Source organism: Chelon labrosus, assembly GCF_963514085.1.
Source record: "Chelon labrosus genome assembly, chromosome: 8".
In the NCBI taxonomy this organism is placed as follows: Eukaryota; Metazoa; Chordata; class Actinopteri; order Mugiliformes; family Mugilidae; genus Chelon; species Chelon labrosus.
Genome location: NC_140358.1, coordinates 2,910,057 through 2,937,560, shown reverse-complemented (window position 1 = coordinate 2,937,560; position 27,504 = coordinate 2,910,057). Strand labels below are relative to the sequence as shown.

The 27,504-nt window shown below is 38.4% G+C and overlaps 2 protein-coding genes across 3 annotated transcripts in view; both read left to right on the top strand.

Moving 5' to 3' along the window:
• The first annotated feature begins 1,355 nt into the window (after window positions 1-1,355).
• tapt1a (transmembrane anterior posterior transformation 1a) lies at window positions 1,356-27,040 on the top strand. Of its 2 annotated transcripts, XM_084550280.1 has the most exons (15): window positions 1,356-1,689; window positions 3,738-3,868; window positions 5,047-5,165; window positions 6,981-7,013; window positions 10,638-10,800; window positions 11,870-12,005; window positions 12,179-12,276; window positions 12,554-12,623; window positions 14,210-14,290; window positions 16,680-16,789; window positions 16,894-16,953; window positions 17,073-17,141; window positions 17,310-17,386; window positions 19,230-19,399; window positions 23,773-27,040. In XM_084550280.1, the coding sequence occupies exons 1-15, from the start codon at window positions 1,500-1,502 to the stop codon at window positions 24,081-24,083; spliced, it is 1,818 nt and encodes a 605-aa protein (XP_084406406.1). In that variant the 5' UTR covers window positions 1,356-1,499; the 3' UTR covers window positions 24,084-27,040. The 2 variants fall into 2 exon arrangements, with proteins under 2 accessions (XP_084406406.1, XP_084406407.1); XM_084550281.1 differs by lacking the exon at window positions 6,981-7,013 and having other exon boundaries at window positions 1,358-1,689.
• prom1a (prominin 1a) overlaps window positions 26,806-27,504 on the top strand; it is a gene marked incomplete at its 5' end in the record, with an annotated part of 82,498 nt that continues 81,799 nt past the window's right edge. Inside the window, one exon of the mRNA XM_084549223.1 lies at window positions 26,806-26,936. Coding sequence (XP_084405349.1) covers window positions 26,806-26,936 — 131 coding nt within the window. The remainder of the gene's footprint in view (window positions 26,937-27,504) is intronic.

Sequence of the window (27,504 nt, the reverse complement as noted above, 5' to 3'; positions counted from 1 at the left end):
CGCAGAGCTAACACAGAGAGACAGAACACTCACACTCACATGCACACCTACGGCCAATTTAGAATCACCAATGAACCTAACCAGCATGTCTTTGGACAGTGGGAGGAAGCTGGAGTACCTGGAGAGAACCCACGCAGACACAGGGAGAACATGCAAACTCCACACAGAAAGGCCCAGTTGGAACCTTCTTACTGTAAGGCATCAGTGCTAACCACCACCCTGCTGCCCACCCCCCATGTATCAATTTCTTTATTTCCCATTTTGCTAGCTCCAAAGGTACATGCATTCCTCCCTGCACCTTTGGACCTAGCAAAATGGGAAATTAAGAAGTTGATACACGGCGAATACGTTTAAAAACTTCCCCCCTGACTCTATCAGCACAGATGTTTTATTTAATTCGAGCCTACATGCACTGCTGTTGCTATTACACAAACACTGACCCTGTTTACCAGCTGGTTGAGCCTTTAAATGTCACCGTAGGTTAGCTGTGTTTGTGTCTTGCTATTTACGTGGATTTTGAACATTAAACATTAAATACAGACAGAATGAATTCTATAACATCTATATTCTCTTGTAGGTTTTTTTTATTGAAATATTGACATGTAGGGGCCTGTTTCAAGCAGTGGTTACCTGAATTATTTATCTAAAAAAAACCTGGAATATGAGTATGTTTGAAACTTATCTAGATAGCCGAGGGAAGATGCTTCAGGACTGTTGTTGGGTAGACTTTAAGTCCAGGACGATTTGGTGGAACGTTGGCGACACCAAGTGGAAGTTCTTGGGTACGGCAATAACATTACATTCTGAGAGGTTTAATCACACCAAAAATATATATTTTTGAAAGCTTAACTGTTTTGTGATTAAATCAGTTCAACCTCAGAACATTTAGTTTTTATATTTTTGACAAATAATGCCAGAAAACGGCATGGATTATATTTTGTATTCTTAAAAATGAAAAAAAAAAAAATAATAAAAAAATGCTAATAATATACAGCACATATGCTTGCTAATGAGCTATATACATTTTTACAGAACACGCGTGTTAAGTAAGAGTTAATTTACAGAACACAGAATTAAATATCCACACGTTTCAGTGTGCCCCAGAAAAAAAATAAAAAATCGATCAATTAATTGATTAGTTGGTTGACAGGTACACATTTTATTATACATTTTTCCAGCTAATCATTTAAAATATTATTTTTTTTATAGGAAATGGATAATTTGGGTTTGGTAATAATTCAATTACCGATAAATCGATTATAGAATATAAACAAAATATAAAGCATTGTCGTGGGAAAGATGTATAGAATTAATTTTATTATTTTCATATGTAATAATGGTACATCTTTGTGTTTTTTTTTTTAAATATATTTAAACTCTATAATCCATGTTAAACTGTTGAATGTACCTGCTCATGTGCCTCGCCGTGACGTAGTTTATTTATTTTGTTTACCTACGGGATGACGTAGCACAGAGCGACGCGGCGGCCAAAAGTAAAGATGGCGGACTTCTCGGGGACCGAGCTGTCAGAGGAGAAAGAAGCCGAAATTGAGCTGAAGAAAAGGCAGAAAAGACCGTGGGAGGATTTGCACAAGTCGGGTAAAATCAGCATAAGCCCGGAATTACCGGAGACGTTGGGATTTTACGACATAAGCGCTGTCCGGAGGGAGCAACGGGAGCTCGCAGCAGGTAACCGGCGGGTCTCCCCAGCTGACGTTCACCTACAGCTAATAACCGTTTTAAAATGTTTTATTTATAAATTAGGCTGCATATTATCTTTGCAACTGTTATGAATGCGTAGATAAAACTCTCTATCGATAATGTTTAAGTTATAAAAAAAAAACTTATTTAGTAGCCATTACGAGTAAAGCTCTTGTTTACAGTCTGTGCTAGCTTGATAAAGTAGCTAATTATGAACCGTATGTCGCTCATTAATATACTTTAAAGCCAGTTCTCCGTTCTCTCTGTTACTATCAAGCCACTCTACTAACGTCTAGAACTATCTTGGTACTTTAAGGTGAACATAAATCATGCCCTCCAAGTGGTAGGCTAACATCTGTCACCTGTCAGATTCTGCCTTACGAGTTTCAGCTGTTTTGCTACTGTCACCCCAAAAAATGGCACCTCTATAGTATTTATACATTACGGGATCAAATAATTTAACCTGTGTCAACACATATGGAGATAAATAATGATAGATGTGAACGCGTTGCAGTATTTTGATAATCGGATCGATTATTTTGTTAGAAAATGGGCCAGAAACAAAGTTTTTCCGTGTTATAAATAATTGTAAACTAAGTATGCACGCACTTGCCAGTTCATTAGGTACACTAGTAAAAACTAATGCATTCTAAAACAGTCCTGCATTAAGTCTCAGCTTCATAAAGGTTATGGCATTCAACATATGTTTAAAATAACTGATATGAACTGAAAACTTTTATAATGAATTTGTTTCCACTAGTGTTCCTTATATTTTGGCAATGGAGTGTACCACTTTTTACAGACAGTTTTCTCAGTAAGTTGAAGAAATTATTGGAAAATTAATCATTGATGAAAATAATTATCTGCTGCAAGTCTACTGCCCCTGCAGTATCTGTCAATATTTGGCTGACCTTTGGTCTTAAGTCTGGTACTCTGGTACTGGATATCACAGCTAGCAAAATTATTGTCTTTATTTCAATAACATTGAGGCATCATTGGGGGAGTAACATTTGAAATAAAATATGCAGCATTATTCGTAGGCCATACGCTCTCGCTTGAATCCTTGTTTCACTCTGCACGAATCCTTGTTTCACTCTGAATGTATCGACACGTAAAGTCTGATATCAGGTAAAACACTGCTAAATTTATACAGAACCACATGAGATACAAATAGTTAACACTCTATTTAAATATGTGTTTGCACAGGAGGGAGAGTTTAATGTATATATTACTGTCTTTCAGTGGCAAAAAGCTTTCTATTTTTGCTTCAACACAGTTAGATTTGGATGTTGCATGTTGAGCTGACATTCATCTGCAGGTCAAGAGGTGTTTAATTAGCTCATATGTGTCCTTGATTTATGAAGCAAAGTATGTTTGACATGTTCTCACAGACTGAGGTCAAGTGGAAAGAATTTCAAGACAGTATGTGCGTGTTTAGAGCAAAATCTGACAGAAACCACTCAACAAAACCAGTTGCTTAGCAAACGAGAGAGTTCATCCCTGTTTGTTTTAACCTTAAGTTAGTGTTATTGTTGTTAAATAGACATGTATGTTTTTAACGATTTAAACATCTAGATATCTATTTTTCTGCCGTTTAATGATTTTAAAAGCCCTCATAAAGTATTGTATATGATCAGTTTTCAAAGCCTTCTGTGATAGTTAACTGTATAGCTTTGAGTTTTAGACCACTGTTTGGATTTAACCAACAAAAAATGTCATAAACTGAGAAAATAGACCAGTTAGTGGTAAAAAAAAAACAATCATTAGTTGCAGTGCTAGTGTCATAATCTACTACAACAAACCCTTCATACATCACAAAAAACTTTATCATTCTTGATGTTTTATGAAGTCACATTCACTGTGCATTAAATCAGCCAATAAAGCCTCTTGTTCTAGTTTTCATCATTTGAGCAGTTTCATCCTATTTCACTATGCGGGGCAGTGCTCTGAAGGCTAGAGGTCTCATTGTGTTGACAGCTATAATTGTTGCAGACAATGGCTTTGTGGTAACACTGTTGCTCTCACGCTGTTTCCAGATCCGTCGCTGACACGCTTCATTTGTGCCGAGCTCACCAGAGGTTACTTCCTGGAACACAATGAGGCAAAGTACACAGAGCGCAGGGAGAGAGTGTACACATGCATGCGTATTCCCAAGGAGCTGGAGAAGGTAGAGTATGATAACAGCCCTGAACTCAGCTGCCCTCCTTTCTCTTCAGCCATCTCCTTCGGTCTGCTTTCGTTTCCAACTGAAGGCATGTCATCATTTCACCAGTTCAGTCTGTAACTTCTTTTGCAATTAAATAATTGTATCAGTTATTTGGATATGGATTTTTTTTAATTATTTTTTTTTTAAATATTAGACACAGATGAACTGTGAATTTGTCGTCATTTTATGCACCAAATTATAATTTATCGAACAACAATAATGGGACAATTGTATTAATAATTTAAATTTGAATTACTTAGACTTGCAGTTACACACACAAGAATCCTTAAACTACATGTTTTTAATTAAGTAGATTTCTTTTTCTTTTTTTTTTATTACTATTTTTGTTATTCCTCTCATTAACCAACAGGTGGCAGTGTTAAATCACAAAAGCGGAGTTTACGTTTAGCGCATCAGTTGTATATTATATTCCTTTTGTCCAGGTATCTTTAATGATATCTCTTACTGACTAGTTTTCCTCATCACATAAACCATTGAGCTCGATGTTGAAAATATATTGAAAACACAAGTTTAAATCACTACAGTGATTACAGTGACAGACATAACCACAGTGAAAATCACACAGTTAAGCTGCTGAGACTGTCCTCTGTGTTTTCATGTGTACAAGTCTTTATTTAGACCTTCTTACAGACTTATACTGGCTCAGGTTTTTCCACTGGGGGCAACAGGAATGTTTGCAAACATGAAAGGCCTCATTGACTCCACGATGTTAAACAGACTAACCTCCTTCGAATACCTGACTAGGCCTTAGGAAAAGTCACACAAACTCTACCAATGAGAAGCAAACCCTCCCACCAGATTCCACCACTACTTTAGTGCCTCCATGTTTTTCCTGTTAGAAGAAGGAATAAGGAGATATCAGATGGTGTTTCTACGGAACTTTTCCTTTTAAATGACATGGCAATGGCTCTACGTATATGGGAGACAGTGAAGGTATGCGTCTGCTGCATAATGTGGTTTAGAGGTCTAGTCTTTCCTTTTTTTTGTTGTCACATGTGGTGGTTATTAGCTTTCCTTTGGCTGGATCAGATCAGAGAAGAGGTGTGAAGTCATTTTTTCAGCTAGAATGAACGCTGACAGTTGTAGTTTGACTTAAAGCTGTTGTCTGACTTTTCCAGCTGATGATCTTCGGCTTCTTCTTGTGTGTGGATGCCTTTCTGTACGTCTTCACCCTGCTCCCCCTTAGGGTGCTTCTGGCCCTGCTCCGCCTCCTCACGCTGCCATGCTGTGGCTTCAGGTCAGAACTCAACCACACACACACTCTCCAACTCTCCGAAGATGATATAAAATATAATCACCACTCATTTCTTTGGATCTTTGTTTAACTCCTTTTACATAAACATCTACAAACATTAAACTAGTGATAGGCCTGTCATTGTTGTAATTTTTTTTAGTCTTGTCTGAGTGTGGCAAAAAGGTGTGCACATGAATGACAGTTTACTGGTGGAAACTGTCAGCACCCCAGTTTCATTATTATCTATTATTATTATAGCCCCAATACCATACTGTGTATACTAGGTAGGTATACACCATTGACTGTATATAGAAGATGGATGACTTCACATCTCCTCAAAAGTGAAACTGGAGCATGTAGACATCCCCTGATGGTTGGCTGCAGTATAGGTGATAAAGCCCACCCCTGTGTCAATGGACGGGACATGAGCCAAACTAAAAAGTCAAAAAACACATCAAATACATTTTTCCCAAATGTAGTTTCTGTAATTTGATGTCATTCTTATCACACTGTTGCACACTGAAGTGTTCATGTTTTTCTAATAAGTTTTGGGTTAAGTAGTTAGTTGATGCTGTGGTTGACAGCTGCTCTCATGGAAAGGGAGGTTCCTGTAAACTTCAGAGATGCAGCGTTCACTTTACAAAACTTTAACGGTCTGTTTTAAATGGACAAGATGAGTGACTCTACAGTAAACTGAACTTACCGACCTATGACCTGAAGGATTGTTGCATTATCGCTGAAATTTCAGTTTGCAAACTAAATAAAATTTAGCAGTACAACCAGCAGCAAACACCATCAACAATCAGGCTGTCAAGTCCGCGGGGGTTTGAATCTTGTAGCGCCACCCTCGAACACTACTGTGCAACTGTTTTTTGCACTGTTCGCTTTGACCAAGAGGAGGAAGTGAAGACAAGTCCTGAAACTTTATGTACAGTCTATGATATACACAGCATAGTTGGAGATGATACTGCTTAGGTCACTTATGTATTCTTTCTAAATTGTTTATCAATTAGCTTCAAACTTACTCAATATTTGGTGGCTTTTAAAGTGGTACCTATTCTCTGTTCGCTGTTTCTAAACATCTCAAATGAATAAAAATTTTTACAGTATTGTATCCATCAAATAAAGGAAGATGTGAACATTGTCATAGAGGTGCATTACTATGACACTAGTATTTATGATCAGATTGTTTAGTTCTGTTTGGACTTTGTCACCCTGCTATTTAGCCTAACCTTGATTAGTATTATTTTTAACCAATCAAAACTTATTGTTTTTATAATACTGACTTGAATCTTGTCTGAAAAGGTCACAAGAGTGTTTTTCTGCTTCCTCTCTTCCAGCATGGTTTTATTTACTGGGCTACGTGTTTTAACAGAAAACAGTCATTGAAATAAAATAATATAGCTCTGCCGTACCGACTTTCAACATCGATATGCAGTGATACCCCTGCTCCATGCTTGTCGTTTATATATTTTCTATACAACACCATAATTGTTTTCCTCCCATTTTTCACAACGATTTTCAAGGTATCCAATAAGGCATTCCTATTGGTCTCTCACCAGGATTATTCTCCTGTCTATGCGAAATCGTACACGTTAGTTTAGGCCTTTAAGCTTTATTTACTTCATGTTTCCTGTAAAACAGAAATACAGTGTACTGGTTTGACCAAATTTTTAGGGGACAGACATCTCTTTATATTGTTAAGAGCAGTACAATGATGAGTACAACAGTAAATAGTCCAGTAAACATACAACCCCCGATGCTTCTCTTCTATCTCGCCTCACCATGACTCTCCTCATGCCTTCCTCCCCCCTGCAGGGCACGCACATGCCCCTACTGCAGAAGAAGCAGGTACGCTCCCACAAGCCCATCATCAAGACTTCACAAACATGATCACTGTCCTGACCTGGCCCACATCCATTCACCAATCTCCCTTCATCTGTCTGTTAATATACAGCTTGGCATATCATGTCCCAGTCTTCGAGGCGAAGCCGAAAAATTGGTTCCTTATATGATCAGGGAAGATTTGCTGAGCCTGCATGGTCGTTCTCATCACTGTGTTCCTTGTCATGATAAAGGGCCGCCTTCTATATCAGCCTATTGAAGCAGTGTGGGACACCTTGTTCTGAGTTATCTCTCTCAGTTGTTGTTGGAGGAAATCCACCTTCCATGTTCAGATGTCCCCAACTGCTTGACAGAAGCTAAAAATAGCTGTTTTCTACTCACATGTCAGCTTGTCTAACAAAGCTTTTATATCAGAAATAAATCAAGCCATCTCTTCTCACCCTGGGTTTTAAATTGTGTGTTTGCGGCTGATACATTGTGAATGGCACACAGTGATGGCAACTTGCAGTGGAGCAGAGCTGAGTACACTCAAATGTAATGTACACATATGTTACAGAGATAATGCTTGTCAAATGGAGATAGTGAGAACTGCTTTGTGAAGTGTACCAGCTGGCTGCAGCAGCTTTGCATGCAGAGATCTCAGTGTCAATTCTCTCATCTACTGTTTACCAGCAAATTTTAAAGTGTCAAAATTTGGTAAAGATCAATTCTATCAAGTCTTTGCTGCTGCCTAATTTTAGTGGTTGGTAACACACTGTTGGCACTAGTTTTCAGGCGCTTTTTAGCTCCTTCAGCATGTTGAGTTGGTGCACAAGAAGAAAAATGGATGAGACAAAATTAAACTAAACAACCATGTTCAAAGGGCTTTTCTTATTTTCATGTTCATCTAATCTGAACATCCACATACACAAATATTTTCACAACAACATGGTCATCTAGAACTGTTTCGTTTTCCCCTTTTGAGTGAAGAATATTATTAATGACGTATTCAAATGTAATATTTTGTTACTGACACGGGAGACGTGATGTCACAGATGGCTTTCTGCCAGTTGTTTATTTGAGGTCCGTTTGGTGGGTCCGTTCCTTTAAATGTGAGGAATAGCTGTTTTTGTCTATTTAAATCATTACATGGTGCTCAAGGAACCTTTAATGAACATTTTTTTTGAGTGTAATTAATCTTTTGTAGAGTAATACATTTTCTAGAGTAAAATACTATCTATATAATTGGAAATTTAATTGATCTTAATTGGACTTATGCTAGGCGGCACAGTGGGGTGGTGGTTAGCACTGATGCCTCACAGCAAGAAGTTTTCGAGTTCGAATCAATGGCCCGAGGACCTTTCTGTGTGGAGTTTGCATGTTCTCCCTGTGTCTGCGTGGGTTCTCTCCAGGTACTCTGGCTTCCTCCCACCATCCAAAGACATGCTGGTTAGGTTCATTGGTGATTCTAAATTGGCTGTAGGTGTGCATGTGAGTCTGACTGTCTCTAGCCCTGCGATAGACTGGCAACCTGTTAACAGGACAAGCGGTTACAGAAGATGAATGAATGAATGAATGAATGAATGAATGGCTGAGTGAATGAATGAATGAATGAATGGCTGAATGAATCTCTTTTTATTTGAGTCTCTTTTTATATATATTTTTTAGGTATATAGCAATATTTCAAACAGTTTTATCTTCTGTGGTACCTTTTTGCCGTTTTTTACACTACACTTATATTTCATATAAGCGCTGAAGCTTTTGTTGTAATTTTCACATGAATGACTGCATGAAGGTTCTAGATTCAAATCCATGGGCCGACTGGGATTTTTCTGTGTGGAGTTTGCATTTTTCCCTGTGCCTAATTAGGTTAATTGGTGATTCTAAACTGGCCGTAGGTGTGAGTGTGAATTGTTGCCTGTATCTCTGTGTTAGTCCTGCGATAGACTAGCCCACGACAGACAGGGTACACCCTGCCCCCACCCCCCCTACCCAACCCTCCAGAGGACATGCGGTTTCAGAAAATGAATGAACGAATGAGGACTTCATATATGACCACTGGATGGAGGCAAAGCCTCAGAAAAGCAAGCAACATTAACCCATTCCCTAGTTTAGCAAAATATTATCTGCATCTTCTCCTTCATGATATGAATAATTATGAGAGAACACAATACAAGTTAATGGCCTTTATTTAAGTTCACCTCATCAGCGTAACTCCTCGAAATCTTTAATAAAATGTACTATATGTGTACTTAGAACCCCAGTAGTTCTTAGCTGTGAGGGCAATCATTGTCCTTTTATCCTATGAAGAAAAAGGCCCAGATGTTCATCTCATGTATTTCTTCACAGCTCCGTGCTCAGCTGTGCAGCGATTCAGAAGAGTTAGATGCTTGATTAAGCTGATTTACTCATTGGACTAAAATAGTTCAGATCTCTGCTCCTTCCACCAATCTAAAACATGATTTCTATTTCTTAGTTTTTTAATCAGTGGCCACTACAGTTAATGAAGGTAAAATGGCTTTTAGTTAATTTGTGTTAATCTTGTTGTGTCTTGTGCACTAGTGAGTTGGGTCAGACATTAGTCAGTGTAGTTTATAGTGATGCTGCTGTAATTAAAACACATTATATTAGGAGGTAGGTATCTGTCAGTAAGCTATTTTTCCTTTGTGATAATAATAAATATGGTGATTAATGGCACTGAGGTTTAAGGGCAGTAAGCAACCCGTGTGTTGAGCAGATAAAATATTTTCAACACAGTAGTTTGGTCACACAGCTGACGTGGAAAATATGCAGGATGTGTTTGAGTTAAGCTCTGCAGCTCTTCCAGGGCATCCCTGTCATAGTAAATAACCGCTCCTATGGATTTGTCAGCACTCCTCCTTAACATGCTCCAAAGCTGCCAGCTCTTACTTATAAAAGCTGCATATGTTTGACACATATGGTATTACTCCTAAAAGACATGCTTTGCTGTTCTTGCACAGCTGAAGTGTGCATCCTTCCATTTATTTGTTCAGAAACATTTCTGTTTAAAATGCTGCACCATGTCTTACTGATATATTTCCATAAAGATCGATGCTCATACAAACAGGGATTCTTGTTGATGTCTGATTGTTAGATAACAACAACAAAAGATTCAATCTAATAACAACTGATTTGACAGAGAACAAAAATGGAATGATATTAAAAGGAGCTGAATCTTATGAATAAGGAGATACTAACTGTAATATGTTGTATCGTGTTTTTGTGCTATCACTTCTCCTTTATGTGGTTTATCTCATTTTGAACAGAAATGAATTATTTTCCCCTCTGGGTGTGTTGCCTTAATGTTTCCTTACATGGGATAAAAAGCAGAAATTATTCAGAGCCTGTGCATTTAATGTGTTCCGTCTTCACTTCTTTGGCCTCAATGAATGGCAGAAAATCTGTTTGATGATGGCAAGTTTCAAAATGGTGTGTGTGATGATGCTGTAAATGTTTGTATGCATTTCACAAAATGTACTTGTCAACATACATTACATCTTGACGTAAACACATTTAACTGTTCATCCATGTGCATGTTATATATTATCTGTTTATCTGTCTCAGCATGCAAGAGTGCATTCAAATACCCACAAATGGTCTGAATATGTTAATCTTTGTGTGTGTGGTCAGTGGGTCGCGGCTGCTGCAGCCAGCACAGGTGTGCGACGTGCTGAAGGGCCTGATCTTGGTGCTGTGCTTCTCCATGATGCATTACGTGGATTACTCCATGATGTACCACCTGATCAGAGGACAGTCTGTCATTAAACTCTACATCATCTACAACATGTTGGAGGTAGCCCAAACTTTATACACTTTTACCTAGATTGTTTTATAAAACACAAGGAATTTGAGTCACCATTCTGTTCCATGTAAGATACACAGATCAGCCATAACATTAGACAACTAGACGTCTAACTAAAGGTGTGCGGTATCTGGCACCAAAACATTAACAGCAGATGAGACTTGTTTGTCCATCACATCCCTCAAATGCTCGGTAGGATTGAGATGCGGGGAATTTGGAAGTCAACACCTTGAACTTGTTGTTCAAGGCGCACTGCCATCAGGGAGTACTGTTTCCAGGAAAAGGTGTTCCAAAGCTCCATTTGAGCTACAGTTTTATTGGATCTTCATTCCCAACATGCATCAATCACCTGTTCACCTCTTTTCCTTGCGTGGACAACTTTTGATAGGTACTGACACTGCAGACCAGAAACACCCAACAAGAGCTGCAGTTTTTGACCCACTCATCTAGCCTTCACAATTTTGCTTTTGTCAAAGTCACTCAAATCCTTCCACTAACCCTGAAAGGTTCTATGAAACCGAGATACCTAGCGTTATTCTTTTTACCTGTCTGTGGTCTTAATGTTGTGGCTGATTGGTGTATATGCAGTATACCGGAGGTTGAAGCTGTTGCTCTTATAAATATCTCCACATTTCCAGGGTTTTTACAAGCCTGCCATGTTCATGTTTCCAGTGTTTGTAAATACAAACTGGAGACATTGTTTTTCATTTAATTTATAAATCAGAGCTCTGGTTTCATTCTTTTCTCTCCTGCCAAGCCCACAAAATGGTGCAAAATTCTTTGAACTTTTTTTTTTTTGGTCACAAATGATGTGGCCTAATCCATAAGAACGGCAGGCCAGTTCCAGTCCAGAAATACGCTTCCACTTTACATGAGGCATTTGTAAAGATGCTGAAAAGCGCATCTAACGGTTTGAATAATAAAAGTTTGAATTAAAGCCTGCGCATGAAAAGAAATTGGATCGGTTGTTGGCTGACAAATAAAAAAAACATGTGTTTATTGTGTTTATATAGGTAAGATAAAAGAGGAAACATGATATGATCTGTCCTTCCTCTTTAAGGTTGCAGACCGCCTCTTCTCCTCCTTTGGTCAAGACATCCTGGATGCTCTGTACTGGACGGCCACAGAACCCAAAGAACGGAAGAGAGACAGCATAGGAGTCATCCCCCACTTTTTCATGGCCGTCTTTTATGTCTGTATCCTTCTTATTAAAACTCGGCTGTAGTTGAACTCAGTTTTGAATGTCTATAGTTTTCTCTTAAAGACAAAGAGTGTAAAAAATTGTCATGTGTAGTATAACATACATTAATCTTTTCGTTTCTTAAGCTTACTTTTAAAGCTGTTGTTTTCCTGAGTATTTGTTCTTCAGTTCTTCATTCCATCCTCATCATGGTCCAAGCCTCGACTCTTAATGTTGCCTTCAACTCCCACAACAAGTCTCTGCTCACCATCATGATGTCCAACAATGTCAGTATACACACACCCACACACACACACACACAGTTTTCAGTTGTACAACAAGCTCTCTAAAATGATTGCTTAAGCAGTTAAATTCACAAAGTCTCTTCTTACAAACAACACCATACTTGAAAAGTGTTTGCATGCAGTTGTATCACAGAAAAATTTAAGTTGGCACATTGGTGATGAAATGTTTCTGTAGCAGCTGCAAGAGACAAGAGAGTTTGTCTTTTTATTTCCTTAATAAATATGTGAGTTTTCTTTGTACCTCTGTTCCCTCAAACAGTTTGTGGAAATCAAGGGAAGTGTGTTCAAGAAATTTGAGAAGAACAACTTATTCCAAATGTCCAACAGCGGTAAGATATTCAGCGACTGATCAGAAATCACTGTTTAAATTATGGCTGTCAAAGTTAACACTTTGGGAGATCAGGAAGAGATGTAGCATTGTTGATGGTAAGCAGAAACAAACCTTCTTGAGGAGAAATAAAAATGAAAGAAGAGGGTCTTTTGAAAAGCAAATTTAGCTTCAGAGCCCTGCAAGATGACCCTCTCAATAAGAACAAAGTTATTTGCATTTACTGTTGATGTGAACTGAATTACCACTACTTCAAGTCTCAAATACCATTTGCTGCCCAAGAACGTAGCTGATACCAAAGGCAGACCATACTCAATAGTTTACAGCGTAGATGCAGCATATATGTGGATCATTCAGTACCTCTGTATCCTGGAAGCCAGCTTGACGTTCCTCCGCCCCCAATACTGGGAGAATTTTGGTCTGGAGTCAGTCTTTTCAGAATTCATTATACCCTGTAAAGACCTGATGGACCAGTGCATCCTTTACAGAAGAGTAATAGCGACGTAGAGTTTGTTTACAATTAGATTTCTGCCCTTGGAAACGCAAGATGTTTAGACTCTGCAGTCATGTCTGTTGTGAAAGGTATTGAACGTGAAATAACAGTTAATAGTGATTAAGGTGTTTGTCAAGATACATAGGTCACATAATTTGTTGATCTGATTGTTTGTATGGCCATCCAGCTGAGTGCAGAGGTATATTTTTCTCTGTATCACTTGAAACCCACCCCATAATGAAATCGAAATGCTGTGCTAAAAGACTTTGTACCTGTACTGTTGCATTAGTGATGCCATGCATTTTCCTAAGGCAAGCGTGTTTGTCCACTACCATGTTGATAATAGTCCTAAAAACCTGAAAAAAATGGGTGATTAATTTGCTAACTATTTTAATTAATTGATAGTCCCATTTACTATCAATTAATATTAGATTCATGAATGTTCAACATTACGAGTATTTGATGGGATCTGCATTTACAACAAAAGTTTCAACAGTATCTATTTTTCTATTTTTCTAGCATTTTTCTAGTTTGACATTTCCCATTATAAACTATAATGGGAAAATAGAAATATCTAAGCATACAGAGGCTCAAATAACCTTTCTTACATTGTAAACTTACTGTATATAGACCTGCCAGACAATGTTACAAATTTAACACATTATGAATTTCTTTTTATATTCCCAGAGGCAGCAAGTTTTTATCTTTTATTGTGATCAAATGACAGAGGAAGACAATGAGCCATAATCAGCTATCATTTCCCTTACTGTTCACTCACACCCCAACACCACCAGCATAAGGAACTCGTCTTTGTCCTTAGTAGCAGCCTATAGATAACTGCTCTAACTGCTAATTATAGTACATTGACACTTATTGGATGTTTTTTCTGTGGTAAAATCTACCGTAATTTTGATAACCTGTTCTAATGTATGTACAGTCACTCGCAGCTCTATGCACAATTAAAAAAAACAGCTAGGCCTCCTTTAAAACACAACCTGTTAAAATGCATAACTACAGTTGAATGTTAGTTGAAAGCAACTTGCGCTCCGCTTTACTATTGACATATTTTAACTTGTGTTTCTTTTATCCTGCAGATATCAAAGAACGGTTCACCAGCTACGTTCTCCTGCTCATCGTTTGTCTCAGGAATATGGAGCAGTTTTCGTGGAACCCAGGTGCTCCCCTCACAGTTTAATACATTTTTTACATAATATATGGTATATTTCCATCCCAACACTAGATATGCTGAGCAGCTCCTTTGCTGCTGACCCACTGAGACACCTTGGGGAGTTCTCTCCTACAGACAGTCAGTGAGACCGAGCAGAGGGTGTATACAGATCACAAGTAGTTTATTTGTCCTCCATGCTGCAGCAGTATTGTCTGTAGGTCTCTATCTGGAGTTAAAACAAAGCACCTGATAATTACCAAGAAATGATTTAATTCATTCTAATGATGGTTAGAATGGCCGTCACTCTACCGGGCTAATAGAAAGGAGCTTTGAAGCATTTTGTTTGTTGGATTTTTACCATGTCATTTCTCAGTTTTGAATCTGAATGTGTTAATATAGTGGTGTTAAACTCATTTTAGTTCAGGGGCCACATACAGCCTAATTTGATCTTGAGGGGACCGGACCAGTAACAGAAAGCATAATAACATATATATAACTCCAAATGTTTCCTTTGTTTTAGTGCAAATAAGTACATTATGAGAATGTTTATATTTAATCAACTATCCTTTTACAAAACATTTTATGAACAACCTGAAATTTCAGTGCATTGCTGCCATCTGCTGTTTAGTCCTGGGTCTCGGTGTTGTGTTATGTCCGCAACTCTTAGCGAAAAACTTAATAAAGCAATACTAGTTACTTTTATTGAAAAATTGCGGTTAATGCCTTCAGTGTAATTTTCGCACTTTGCACATCATCATTAATTGTCATCAATGAGAATTAGGCAAGGCAAGGCAAGGCATTTTTATTTATATAGCGCATTTCATACCAAGAGGCAACTCAATGTGCTTTACATAAAAACAGAACAAATTAGAACACACAGTTAAAAGCAAGAACAAAGAAAAAGAAAAAAAAGAAAAAGAAAAGTGTATTATATATATACATATATTAAAACGATTAAGAGGACTTACAGTGTAAATCCAAGATTACGATTTAAAATGATTTAAAAGGGCTCAGCCATATGCACATGAAAAAAGAAATGTTTTTAACCTAGATTTAAAAGTGCTTACAGTTGGGGCTGATTTCAGCTCTGCTGGTAGTTTGTTCCATTTGTGTGCAGCGTAACAGCTAAATGCTGCTTCACCGTGTTTGGTTTTAACTCTGTGCTCCACTATCTGACCTGAGTCAGTCGATCTCAGAGCTCGACTGGGTTTATACATTGCTAACATGTCATTCATGTATTCTGGACCTAAACCATTCAGTGATTTGTAAACCAGTAGCAGAACTTTAAAATCTATTCTGTAGCTGACTGGGAGCCAATGTAAAGACTTAAGAACTGGGGTGATATGCTCTGATTTCTTTGTTCTGGTTAAAACTCGAGCTGCAGCGTTTTGGATGAGCTGCAGCTGTTTGATACTTTTTTGGGGGAGTCCAGTCAGAAGACCGTTACAGTAGTCAAGTCTATTGGAAATGAAAGCATGAATCAGCTTCTCCTGATCTGTTTGCGACATGAAGCCCTTAATTCTGGATATGTTCTTAAGTTGATAAAAGGCTGTTTTGGTGATTGATTTGATATGACTGTTGAAGGTCAGATCTGAGTCTATCAGCACGCCAAGGTTTCGGACCTGGTCTTTAGTTTCTAGAGACAGTGACTCAAGGTGTTTACTGACAGTAACCCTCTTCTCTTTATTGCCAAAAACAATGACCTCAGTTTTTTCTTGATTTAACTGCAGGAAGTTCTGGTTCATCCAATTTTTGACTTTCTCTAAACAGTGACACAATGACTCTATTTGACTGCAGTCATCTGGAGACGATGCAAGATATATCTGTGTGTCATCTGCATAACTATGATAGTTGACATTTGAATTCTGGAGAATTTGACCCAAAGGCAACATATATTTAGCATCATATATTAGCATCATTCACTGGTTTTACTGCTTCTGAATTGACACACCAAGCCAACTGTTGACCAGTGTCGGCGAATACTGACTATTGCCACCTGCTGGTATGAAGAGTTATTTCCTCTCACACAGAATGTATTGACCAGCTTTTTGTAGGCTGTAGACTTTGCGTTGTGTTCAAGTGCAAGTTTTTGGACCAGAAACAGGAAACATGTGGTGACGTCAGCCAAAGTCAAAGTCAGCCTTTGTTGCCGCGAGAACTTTGATATTGATTTGGTGTGACCATACCTTTTAAATGTCAGGATGTGCTGTTTTTAATTCATTATAAATAGAATACATTTGCAATTTATCATTATTTTCTGACATTGTAATATTCTACATTATTAATCATCTAATAAATGTTCCAGTATATTCACACTGACATTAGTCACTAGTTCCTAATAAATGTTAAGTTAAAACTCTGAAGTAACAACAAGATAATGTGTTTCTTTCCCTCAGAGCACCTGTGGGTGTTGTTCCCTGACGTCTTTATGGTCGTCACATCTGAAGTTGCTGTTGACATCATTAAACATGCTTTCATCACAAAGTTCAACGACATAACTGCAGATGTAAGAAGCAAACCTGCTGTTTATTTATCAGCTACCGTATCCAGTTAATGACTGTACATGTTCAATACTGTATGTAATGCATTCTCTTTCTTGTCTGTCTCCAGGTGTACAGTGAATACAGAGCTAGTTTGGCTTTCGATCTCGTCAGCAGTCGACAGAAGAATGTAAGCAACTCTCTTTTTTTTCCACATCATTATACTTACGTAAACAGCCTCTTGCCCACGCAGCTAATCAATTCAGTTTTGTCAAGTGCTGTAATTTGTGCTCGTCTGTCACTGTGTAGGCTTGCACTGACTACAGTGACTCAGTGGCCCGGAGGATGGGCTTCATCCCTCTGCCACTGGCTGTTCTGGTAAGAGAGGCTGCAGTCTGTTGCTATTCAGAAACTAAATACCAGAAGAGAGTTAGTCATTGACGCATAAACACGTAAAACTCTACTGTAGTGACACAAGCATGAAAATACCTTTTTTAAAAGTGGAGAAATAACCATTTATTCTTTGCTCGTTTTTTGTCATAACAGCTGATCCGAGTGGTGATGAGTTCAGTGAAGGTGCAGGGAGCGCTGTCGTACACTTGTGTCTTCCTGTTTTATCTTGGGTAAGTCTGATTTTATTGAAGTTTGACCACCAATCAAACCATAATATTATGTCTACTGACAGGTGAAGTAAAAACACAGATTATCTAATTTTCATGGCGCCCATCAGTGGGTGGAACATATTAGGCAGCAAGTGAAGCAGGGAAAAATGGACAAGTGGAAGGATTTGAGCAACGTTAATAAATGCGAAATTGTGATGGCTAGATGACTGGGTCAGAGCATCTCCAGAACTGCAGCTCTTGCGGGTGTTCCCGGTCTGGTGTGGTCAGCATCTGTCAAAAGTGGTGCAAGGGAGAAATAGGGGTCCTGCAATTCATGTGGATGTTACTTTGACACGTGCCACTTACCTAAGCTTAATGGCAGACCATGTACACCCTCAAATGAAAACGCTATTCCCTGATGGTAGTGGGCTCTTTCAGTAGGATAATGCACCCTGCCACAGATCACAAATGGTTCAGAAAAAATTGGAGGAACACCATAATGAGTTCAAGGTGTTGTCTTGGCCTCCTGATTCTCTAGATCCCGGTCCAATCAGCATCTGTAGGATGTGCTGTACAAACAAGTCAGATCCACAAAGGTCCCACGACGCAATATGCAGGACTTAAAGCATCTGCTGTTAATGTCTTGGTGTCAAATACCACAGCACACCTTTAGAGGTCTAGTGGACTCCATGCCTCGATGGGTTATGTCTGTTTCGGTGGCAAAAAAGGGGGACCTGCACAATACTAGGCAGGTGGTCTTAATGTTATGGCTGCTGAAAGGCAGATATTTTAATCTGTCAGTAAAAAGAAGCTCAAAAGCAAATGTAATGACGAAAACTGATTTGTCATTTGTTCATGCACATTAATCTGATAATAAGACACATGGTTACTTCCTCCCTCTTTATTAAAAGACTGAAATGCAGGTTTAATTCAGAATATTTTGTGTCTTAAAACAGAATTAAAGTTCTTTGTTTAATTATAGCATGACTCACCAAAGCGCACACACAGTCATGTTCAGGATAAAGACTCATGAATGCACCCTAACACATGCAGGCGCTGTCATAAACACACATTCAGATTCAGAGACACACGTGGTTACATAAGCATCAACGCTGTGCCCTCTCCCTCTGTGCGCCTCGCTCATTCTCATTTGCCGGATCCCACTGGGCCCGTACCATTGAAGAGTTTCCCTCGGGGTGAAGAATACAATGTTGTCATCTCTAGTGCTATCTCTGGCCATCCCTTTCCCCTAATTTAAAAATAGCTCTGGCTTCAACAGACCGCTGCGCCTTGGCAAAGATTCAGCCACACTGACAAGCTCTCAGTCCGAAACACTCCGTCGCAGCGAGCAGTGGTCCACAGACCCAAATGTGTCGGTTTCTCACTCATCACAGTGTCCAAGTCTGGGCCTTTTAGCAAAGCCCACAAACACAGAAGGATGGTACACATCAACATCTTGCTGTGAGGGATGTGAAAAGTGGCGACTGAAACCAGATGGTCGAGGAGACTCATTATAGATGACTGTGATAACTCGACATCTTGGCACTAAATTACCTAGGGATCATAATTCTGTTGTGTCTGTATTTAGTCACAGATCAAATAGTACCAGTTTCTATTCTGATCATTCAAATTGGTATAGAAGTGCACATTGCAGAAAAGAAACAATTCTTTGGCAGCCAAAAACTGCACTGTGATAGGTGTGTCGCCTTAAATCACAGCTGTGTTTATTATTATTATTATTATTATTATTATTTATCCAGAGAAGTCTGTTATAATGGTTTAGAGATACTTTTCTAAATCACAAGTAGCTTGATTCTTACATTCAGATATGTACCACTCTAACTGCAGCCTTGTCCCTCTACAGACTGGTCACACTGAAAGTGTTGAACAGTATTGTGCTGCTGGGAAAGTCGTGTGTTTACGTCAAGAGAGCCAACATGGAGGACAAACTGTTTGAGAGGCCCTCGACTGCTCCATCCTCCTCCGCCAAGAGCCCCAGCAAAGCCGAGCCTGCCAGATGCTCCTCTCCTTCAGGTAAAACACATATTTCAATATATATGTACATGTATATGTATTTAATGTTTAATGTTACAGCAGCAAATTTTAAACTGGTTTTGAATTCACATTATATTCATCATAACATGACTAATAATTTATTTATGGTCCAAGAAGTGATGCCAGAAAACTGTTTAAAATGTCAGACAGAAAAGTGTTTTGATTGTAATCAACATCTATTAATAAAAAAGTTGGAAATTACAAATAAATACATTTACTGGCTGAAATTCAAATAAATTTTAACCCCACTCTGTGCATTACCCTTTAAATCAATTAATTATAATCAGTTTAACTTGTAGAGCATGTCGCCAACGACCCCTTATCCCCAGATCAATTTAATCATGTACTTGTTGTTTATTAAAAGAGAACTTAGGTTGACCCAGTGTTCCCAATCATTTTACATAATTATACAATCATCTCAGCTTAATAACAATGTGCTTCCATCAGGGTTCCTACAACCAAGCCCATGAGCACTGAAGTTACATTTGAGGACTGATATATGAATATATTTGGATTTGTTGTTGGATTTTATTCATATTTTCTTTGTTATTGTAGCTAGTATACCCAGCATGTTCTAGATAATAAAGTAAATAATGATTAAATAAGCCCTAAAAACATATCTCACTACTAAAACTAAACAAGACTTTTTATTTTTATTTTTTACCATCTTTACAAATTCAGCAACCTTCATCTGAGCGCACAGCATGATTTTGGATCTTGCAGATGAAGCAGCATAGAAATACTTTGCATGCAGCCCTACATCTGACAGAGAATATAGAACATGTATTTATTCTGTTGACTAAAACCTTGGTTTGAAATATTTCGGAGATTTGAAGTGCAGAGACTTTAGAGAGGCTTTTTCTGTCTGACATGAATACATATGTAGTAAATGAGACGTCCTGGGAATTAATCTTGATAATGATTAACGATGCTTGTTGCTCTCTGCCTCCAACTCAGCTCTTAATCTAGCTCGTCTCCCTGTACTTTAACAAAGTGCATCAAATAAAACACAAATATCCTTAAAAAACAAATTCACAAAGGAAACAATGCTGCTAGTTAATACTTGAAATGAAATCATGTTTGTCTTTTAGATGTGGCACAGCTTCCAAGGCAGTACCATACTAACCAACTGGCCCTGCCTGAGAGCAGAATTATGTTTATATTAACATTTGCAGGCATTTACCTGACACTTAAATTTACATCTTAGGCATTTAGCTGACGCATACGTCCAGACAAATATGTCAGCAGGTAGGAGCTCAGCTTCGGGCATTTGATGGAGACATTCGGTGATGCAGAAATCAAACCTGTGACCTTTTGGTTGTACAAGTCTCTAAATGTCAGCCTGTAACTCATTAGATTCACAAACATCTACGAGGTAAAACAAACATACTTCTCTGTGTGTTGTGTTAAACACCAAAACAAATTTTAGGAGTGTATAAAATAGCTTACCATATGCTCATAACATTATAATATGTCAAACGTTATACACACAGTATATATGTTTCTATTTAAATGTAACTGCTTATTTTGTTGAATGAACACAAAAAAATTGAGAAATAACGTGAATTAGTGAGCAGGTAGCACATATTTGACATTTTGAAGTTTGACCATTGATTTTAGCACCCAGGAGAATTAATTTAATTTGTCTTGACTTAAGCCCCGTCCACAAATAAAGTGATTTGATTGTCAATTGCCTAGGTAACACTCTTGTATAATCTCAAATGTTTCCTAGTGTAAAAATATTGCTAATGTATGGACTAGGGTCAGGTTTCAGATTCATGCAAAAGATCCAATATCAATTCACAATATCCCTAGATCAATTTTTCAGTCTCACGAGACTGGTTTCGCATGACTAGTCTTGCGAGACCGTGCAACAAGATTGATCCACGTGTGAGGGAGATCCAAAACATGACAGAAGCTACAGCTCACCATCAGGCCTGAAAGCAAAGAGAAGAGCTGGACAAAAGCAAAGACATATGGCAGCTTTTTTAATAATGCACCTGGTCAGAATCCCATTGTGCAACTTGCAACATTTGGTTTGTGAGAAAAAATAATTCTGAAACAGAAAAATAATCAGAAACTGTTGTTATCGTTTTCAAGCAGGTTCCAATCTGTGAGAATTTTTGGTTATATTTTATAATTATATAATTTTAATATTGTCTGCTGCTTTTAAGACAAGACATTTTATTATGTCCCCTTGGACACTATTTTCTTTATCAGCCAGTTAATTGATAAAGGCAGCATGTTTCATTAAGTCGAGGGCTGAAGCTATCAACTATTTCCTCTGAAAAAGCTTTGTATTGTAAATACACACAAAAACAGCCTGTTCCCTTATTTAACATTCAAGTGTCAAACATGCACTGTAGCTACAGTAACACACAATCAGACTCAGATTTTGAGGTGACTATATCTTCCTGTCATTTGAAGCCAAATCCCTGCAGATCTTTTCTTACCTGCATGCCGCAGACCCACCTGCCGCGCTGAGCCAGGAGCTTTAAAATGACAAAGATCCAAATGGCGCATAATGTCACCAAACATCAAAGCTCCTACCGAGGCGCATGTTTCAAATGAATCTGGTTTCTCTGAGAGCTGAGGCTGTGTGTCTTAAGACCTCTCACTGCAGCAAATACGGTATAATAACCCCTTTGAACCTTCGACCTCAGACACCACGCTCACGTTTCTGAACATTCTTCTCCACTGATTTCACCACGCAATTGTGGTCATCTGCACGTCTTTGTCTTTACAATGAACTGCATTCTTGTAACACTTAGATCAACCATCTGTCCGTATGGGATGATTTTGTCTGGAGGGCAGAAACGGCTAATGAGCAGTTTCACATCAGCCATCTTAAGCCATATGGTGGTTAACTTTTATTAAGGCTCACATACAGTATCTCCAGAGGAGAACTGGGTGACTCTGTAGTTACTCAGTATGTGACTCAAATAGCAATGCTTCCAAATCTTTACAACCAGAGCTGCAAATATTAGTCGATCAACAGGGAATTAAACTATTTAGATGATAATTATTCTTCAGAAACATTTGACGTTTAATAAAATTACACTGATCTGTAGGTAATTTTAACCAAGATTTTTATACGCTGGGCAGTTAATGGAGAAAGTAACTGGCAGATTCATTGAAAATGAAAATACATTGCAGCCCAAAATCTGTAATTTTCTCCAAATGACATCAATCATTAGCAGAAATAAATACAACAGAGAGGGTGTGTTCACCGTCTACAGGTATACCTTGTTATAAATTCACTGAATTATTTAGTTGCAACTAAAACGTCCAACATTCAGTTAGCCTACAATTTCTTTTTTCTTTTCTTTCTGTTTTAACGCCTTTCTAAAAAACACATACAGTATGTACTCTTTCTATGAGCTTGTGGGTTGCAGTCCTTCATTGTAATGTGTCTGTTCAGCTCTGTCTACACTAAAAACTGGAGGTTTGTTGTAGTCTGATAGCTCGGGGCGAGGCGGTCGTCTCTGTGGACAATCTTCTTAATATCCAACACTGCTTCGCTCAATTCTCTCTCATGTGATGAATTATTCTGTTTGGTTGATTTTCCTAATATGACTGCGCTCTGTGTTTTCAAAGTACAACGCTCTTGCAGTGTTTTATCGTAACATAATGTGGTGGGTTGTGATGAGAACCGGCTGTAGGGGCTGTGTGTTTTACATCAATGTCTTATTATTTTACCTCTGTGCTGTGTGGAACATGAGCAGCTTTAGCAATCTAAAGCTTTTCTTTCATGCACTCTCCCCTCTCCTTTTGTTTTTTTATGTGGCCTACGGTTCATCTTTTAGAGTTGTTAAATGACATTACACACCTGTATTTTGTGCTAGTGTTAGTACGACACAATGCAAGACTTGCACCTTGCAGACAAGCTCATTTCTGAGAACACGAACATTGAAAATCTGCTCCCAGGAGCTACCGATTTGATTGTATCTTCTTAGATGATTGTAACTAGATGAAGGGCAGCCTTGTGGCACGGTTTGGTGTGGTTTGCACCTTTTACCTCCCATTTCCTTTAACAATTTAGAATTTTATGTTTGAGTGACAGTGCTCAATATATGCTGGTTCTAGCTTCTCCACAGTTATTTGCTTTTTTGCTGAAGACTGATACAGTTTTCATATCTGTATGTTAAGTGTGGAGAAGCACCAAGAGTTCATTTGCATAGCTTGATAAATAAATTAATGAATAAAACTACATAATGTACTTCAATCTCACACAATAAAACAGACTTGCAGCATCAACAGAGTCCAGTTAGTAAATATTTTGAACAACATAAATTCCACTCATCAGTGTTTAATCTATTTTTAATTAAAATGTTGTCTGCTGTTGTTCACAGCTGAATCTACAGTGGAGCTGATCCCTGCCACACCCTGTAGCCTATCCTCCCCCTCTTCCTCTTCTGTGACCACCCAGCCGACTCCCAGGACTGATTTGTTTCGTCCTCCGCTCACTGAGTCCTCCCCTACTTCACAAGCCAGCCGCCCTCCCACTCCACCACCCGAACCTGAACCTGAACAACCTACACCCTCACTATCAAAGGAAGAGGAGGAGGACCTGCAAGGAGCCTCTGAAATAAAGCACAGGACTCCCAATAAAGACCTACTGGAGATCGACCGTTTCACAATCTGTGGTAACCGCATCGACTGACCAGCAGCAGCCGCTGATGTAGCGATTAACCACTCAGGAAAGACGGAGAGACAAGGCCTCCCAGCCTGGCTCTCCAGGCCAACAGCAGCAGAAAGCAGAGTATTTATTAAAGCCAGTAAGTTCCTGTGAACATGGACACATGGTGTCAGATGATCCTGCTGTTGTTGAAGTCTGATGTCGAAAGGTTTGAAGAAAACTTTAGCTGGCTGATAAACAGCAGGAGATAGAAAGTGGCATGTGTCACTGTGTGTGTGTGTGTGTGTGTGTGTGTGTGTGTGTGTGTGTGAGGATGGTTCAGTATTTGGAGTGAGTGTTCATGTGTGTGTGTGACAGAATATGTGTGAGCGTGACAGCACACAAGCACTTCCTGAATGAGCAGCACTGGGACCAGAAGAAGAAAAGTTCCTCAGAAAAACTGACTGATTAAAGGCAACACTTGGCTCGTTAGTGTTTCCTTTGTCAGCCAGAAAACAAGTGTTGGAGTTTATTTTTAAATCACGTCATCAACATGTCAAGACAAACCAGACTCCTCAGACTCTGGTAGTAACATGCATCCTGGGTGATATGATCACAAGTGACCAGCTTTAGGTACAGGTGTGAACACATCCAAGACACATTGAGGATGCATTTGAGATCTGATTGCTCAGATCACACAGAGTTTTATTTCATTCATTCCAAAATGATCAAGTGTTAGATAACCTCTTATTCTCTCCTTGTAGTTGTTAACTTAATAATAAATCTAAACAAGAATTAGTAAATTAAATGACTGAATATGAGGAGGTTGTGTTGAAAAAAAGATATCCACATGCGGTTAATTAGCAATGTGCTGATGTTGACATGCACTAACTAGGCGTGTGTGGAAACTTCCAGGGTTCAAGTTATAATCTGAGCTACTAACATCAGATTCTGAGATCAATAGATGAATAATAACGTGTGCTTTCAGTGAGTTAGATCTTTTACAGCTCATTATGTTCCACTATTTGTATCATGTCCCCATGCTGGGATGCAAGCACAGCAAAAGGACAGCAGCTGTTAACAATGTTCTGCTGCGCCCCAAATGATGTTGGTGTTTATTTGCAAACAGAGCGCGAAACTGAGATTGGATCACCCAGGACGCATGTTAATACCAAGTCTGAGGTTTTTCTTTAGAACAAATGAGCCAAAACATTTAGATCTGGAGTCGGATAAAAAGTCAGTGGTTTCCAACCTGAGAATCAGGGCCATTCGCATGGGTCATACAATTATTAACAAGCAGGAAAAAAAAAAAAAAAAAAAAAACGCATCTGCTTCTCAACATTATGTTTATCAGACTTTCCTGTCACATTTACATTTTAGGTGTTTAAAATATATCCTGATAAAACTAAATGCACACCACTTCACTGGGTGATGAGGAGTTTCAGTCAGACACTGGTTTGATTAAGGGGTCACAAGTAAAGCAGGTTGGGAATCACTGCTCTGAGCAGTGACACACTGTCAGTATGAGAGTCTATTGATTTCCGCTCACTCCATTAACCACTCAGTTCAGTTCTAGTGATTACAGTCTATACCTCAGTGGAGCAGGTTTAAATGTTGAAGTGAACATCGTTTGATGATGTTACAAACATGACTAAAAAAGTGACTTTTAAAATAGAGCCTTAAGTAGAGCTTTATGTTTACACAGTCATTAGATAAAGTCACTTACAGCTCACACTGCGCTTTCAGCCAGTGAAAGACATTTCATTTAAGCAGCCAGTCATCTGTTACGACATTAACAGAAGCCGACGGTCAAGTGATGGTAAATCTGCTGCTTCTACCAGCCTCTTCCAGCCGGGTCCATTTAGTTTGTGGTTAAATCATTTTATAGGTATATAATAGGTGAGTAATCATCTGAAATCCATCATTTAATATCTCTATAAAACAGATAATCAATGGAACAGGGTTATAAAGAGATAGAACACAAATCATTTTATTATTAAAATGGTATTTAATCTTTCATTACTTTCGTCTGGAGGATGTTTGCACTGATGGACCGTACTGTCTTCGGATACGGTCACGTTTCTCGTTCGACTCAAGTAATGCTCTAATGTTTACATCTTAGGATGATAGAAGCAATATTTCCACAACTAAATGCCTTTTTTTCTGCATGTGTGTGACATAAAATACAGATTTGTTTGTTGACTGACATCGTGAAGTTATTTGAACTTTGCTTTTATTGCAATGTTGACATCTATAAATTTAAAATATATAAATCAGCTTTCATTTGCCACCCACATATATATATATAATGAAACACACACACATATATATATATATACATATATATATGCGTGTGTGTATGTTTATAACAGAGTGTAAGAAAAATAGAACTGTTCCTAACTTTATTAGAGTTTTCAATTAACGCCTGATGTTTGATTTGTATCAGAGTTCAGTCACTTCTGTTAATTTGATCTAAATTTATTTAAGTTACATTCGTAGTACTCACTACGTAGTAGTACTCACTTTATTTGGGAACATTAAAAGGTACTCTTCTGCCTGTGAAAGTAATATATTTAATGTTGCTTTGGCAAAGAAATAATTTTTATGTTAAGCAGAAGGAAAATGTGCATGGTGTTGATTTGATTGGAGAAAGGGGTCTTTATAATGTCCATTGTAATAAGGAATAAAGTTCTATTTTTGGAGCTGCAAGTTGTGATAATAATATTTTTGTTCATGAAATCTGACTCTGGTCGGTCTTTCATATTGAATGTCTCGTCTCCACTGGCTGGATCTCAGCCTCGTTGTGGTCGGAGATAAAAGGAACCTCAGTGAACCACATCTGGACCCAGCTGAGCTCAGCAGAGCTGATGGAGACGAGGCAGAGGTGTCGTCGGTCTGGTACACTGCCTGCTTTGTTCCATCACTTTGGTTCCATATTTAATTCCTGCCTTGATATTGTATGAACTATGAAGCTTTGGAATAATAAAAGTTGGTTTCCTAAGTGTCTTGCTTCACATTGTCTTTTTAAAATACTGTAGGAGACTGAAGATGAATTAGTCTGAGTGAATTTTGAGCCTCCTCCTAAATCAGAGTCAAACTTCCTACAGATGTGAAACTGATCAGGTATGATTCATAAAACTCTTAAAGTTTATTGCACATGTTGAGCTTCTAGTCTGGATAAACTACATACATAGAAAGATTAAATACCATTAATTTGTTTCATGTGAAAAATAGTAAAAAATAGTTACTGTTTAAAGTATTTAAAATGCTCCCCCTCTCATCATGTATCCAGTGAGTATGTGACCAGCACAGAGAGGAGGCATACACACACCTAGACCACAGAATCCCCCTCCCCACCACCAACCATCTCATCAGCCCAGGTACACAATCCTGAGGAGGATCAACCCTCGCACAGCAGCAGGGCCAGATGACATCCCTGGACAAGCCCTTAGAGCACGTGCCAACG

Bases quoted from the DNA above. Each gene is read 5' to 3' on its own strand.
- tapt1a (XM_084550280.1), top strand. From the start codon at position 1,500: ATGGCGGACTTCTCGGGGACCGAGCTGTCAGAGGAGAAAGAAGCCGAA. The intron at 17,387-19,229 runs GTAAGTCTGATT...GTCCCTCTACAG, and splicing joins GTCTTCCTGTTTTATCTTGG to ACTGGTCACACTGAAAGTGT. The intron at 19,400-23,772 runs GTAAAACACATA...TGTTGTTCACAG, and splicing joins CAGATGCTCCTCTCCTTCAG to CTGAATCTACAGTGGAGCTG.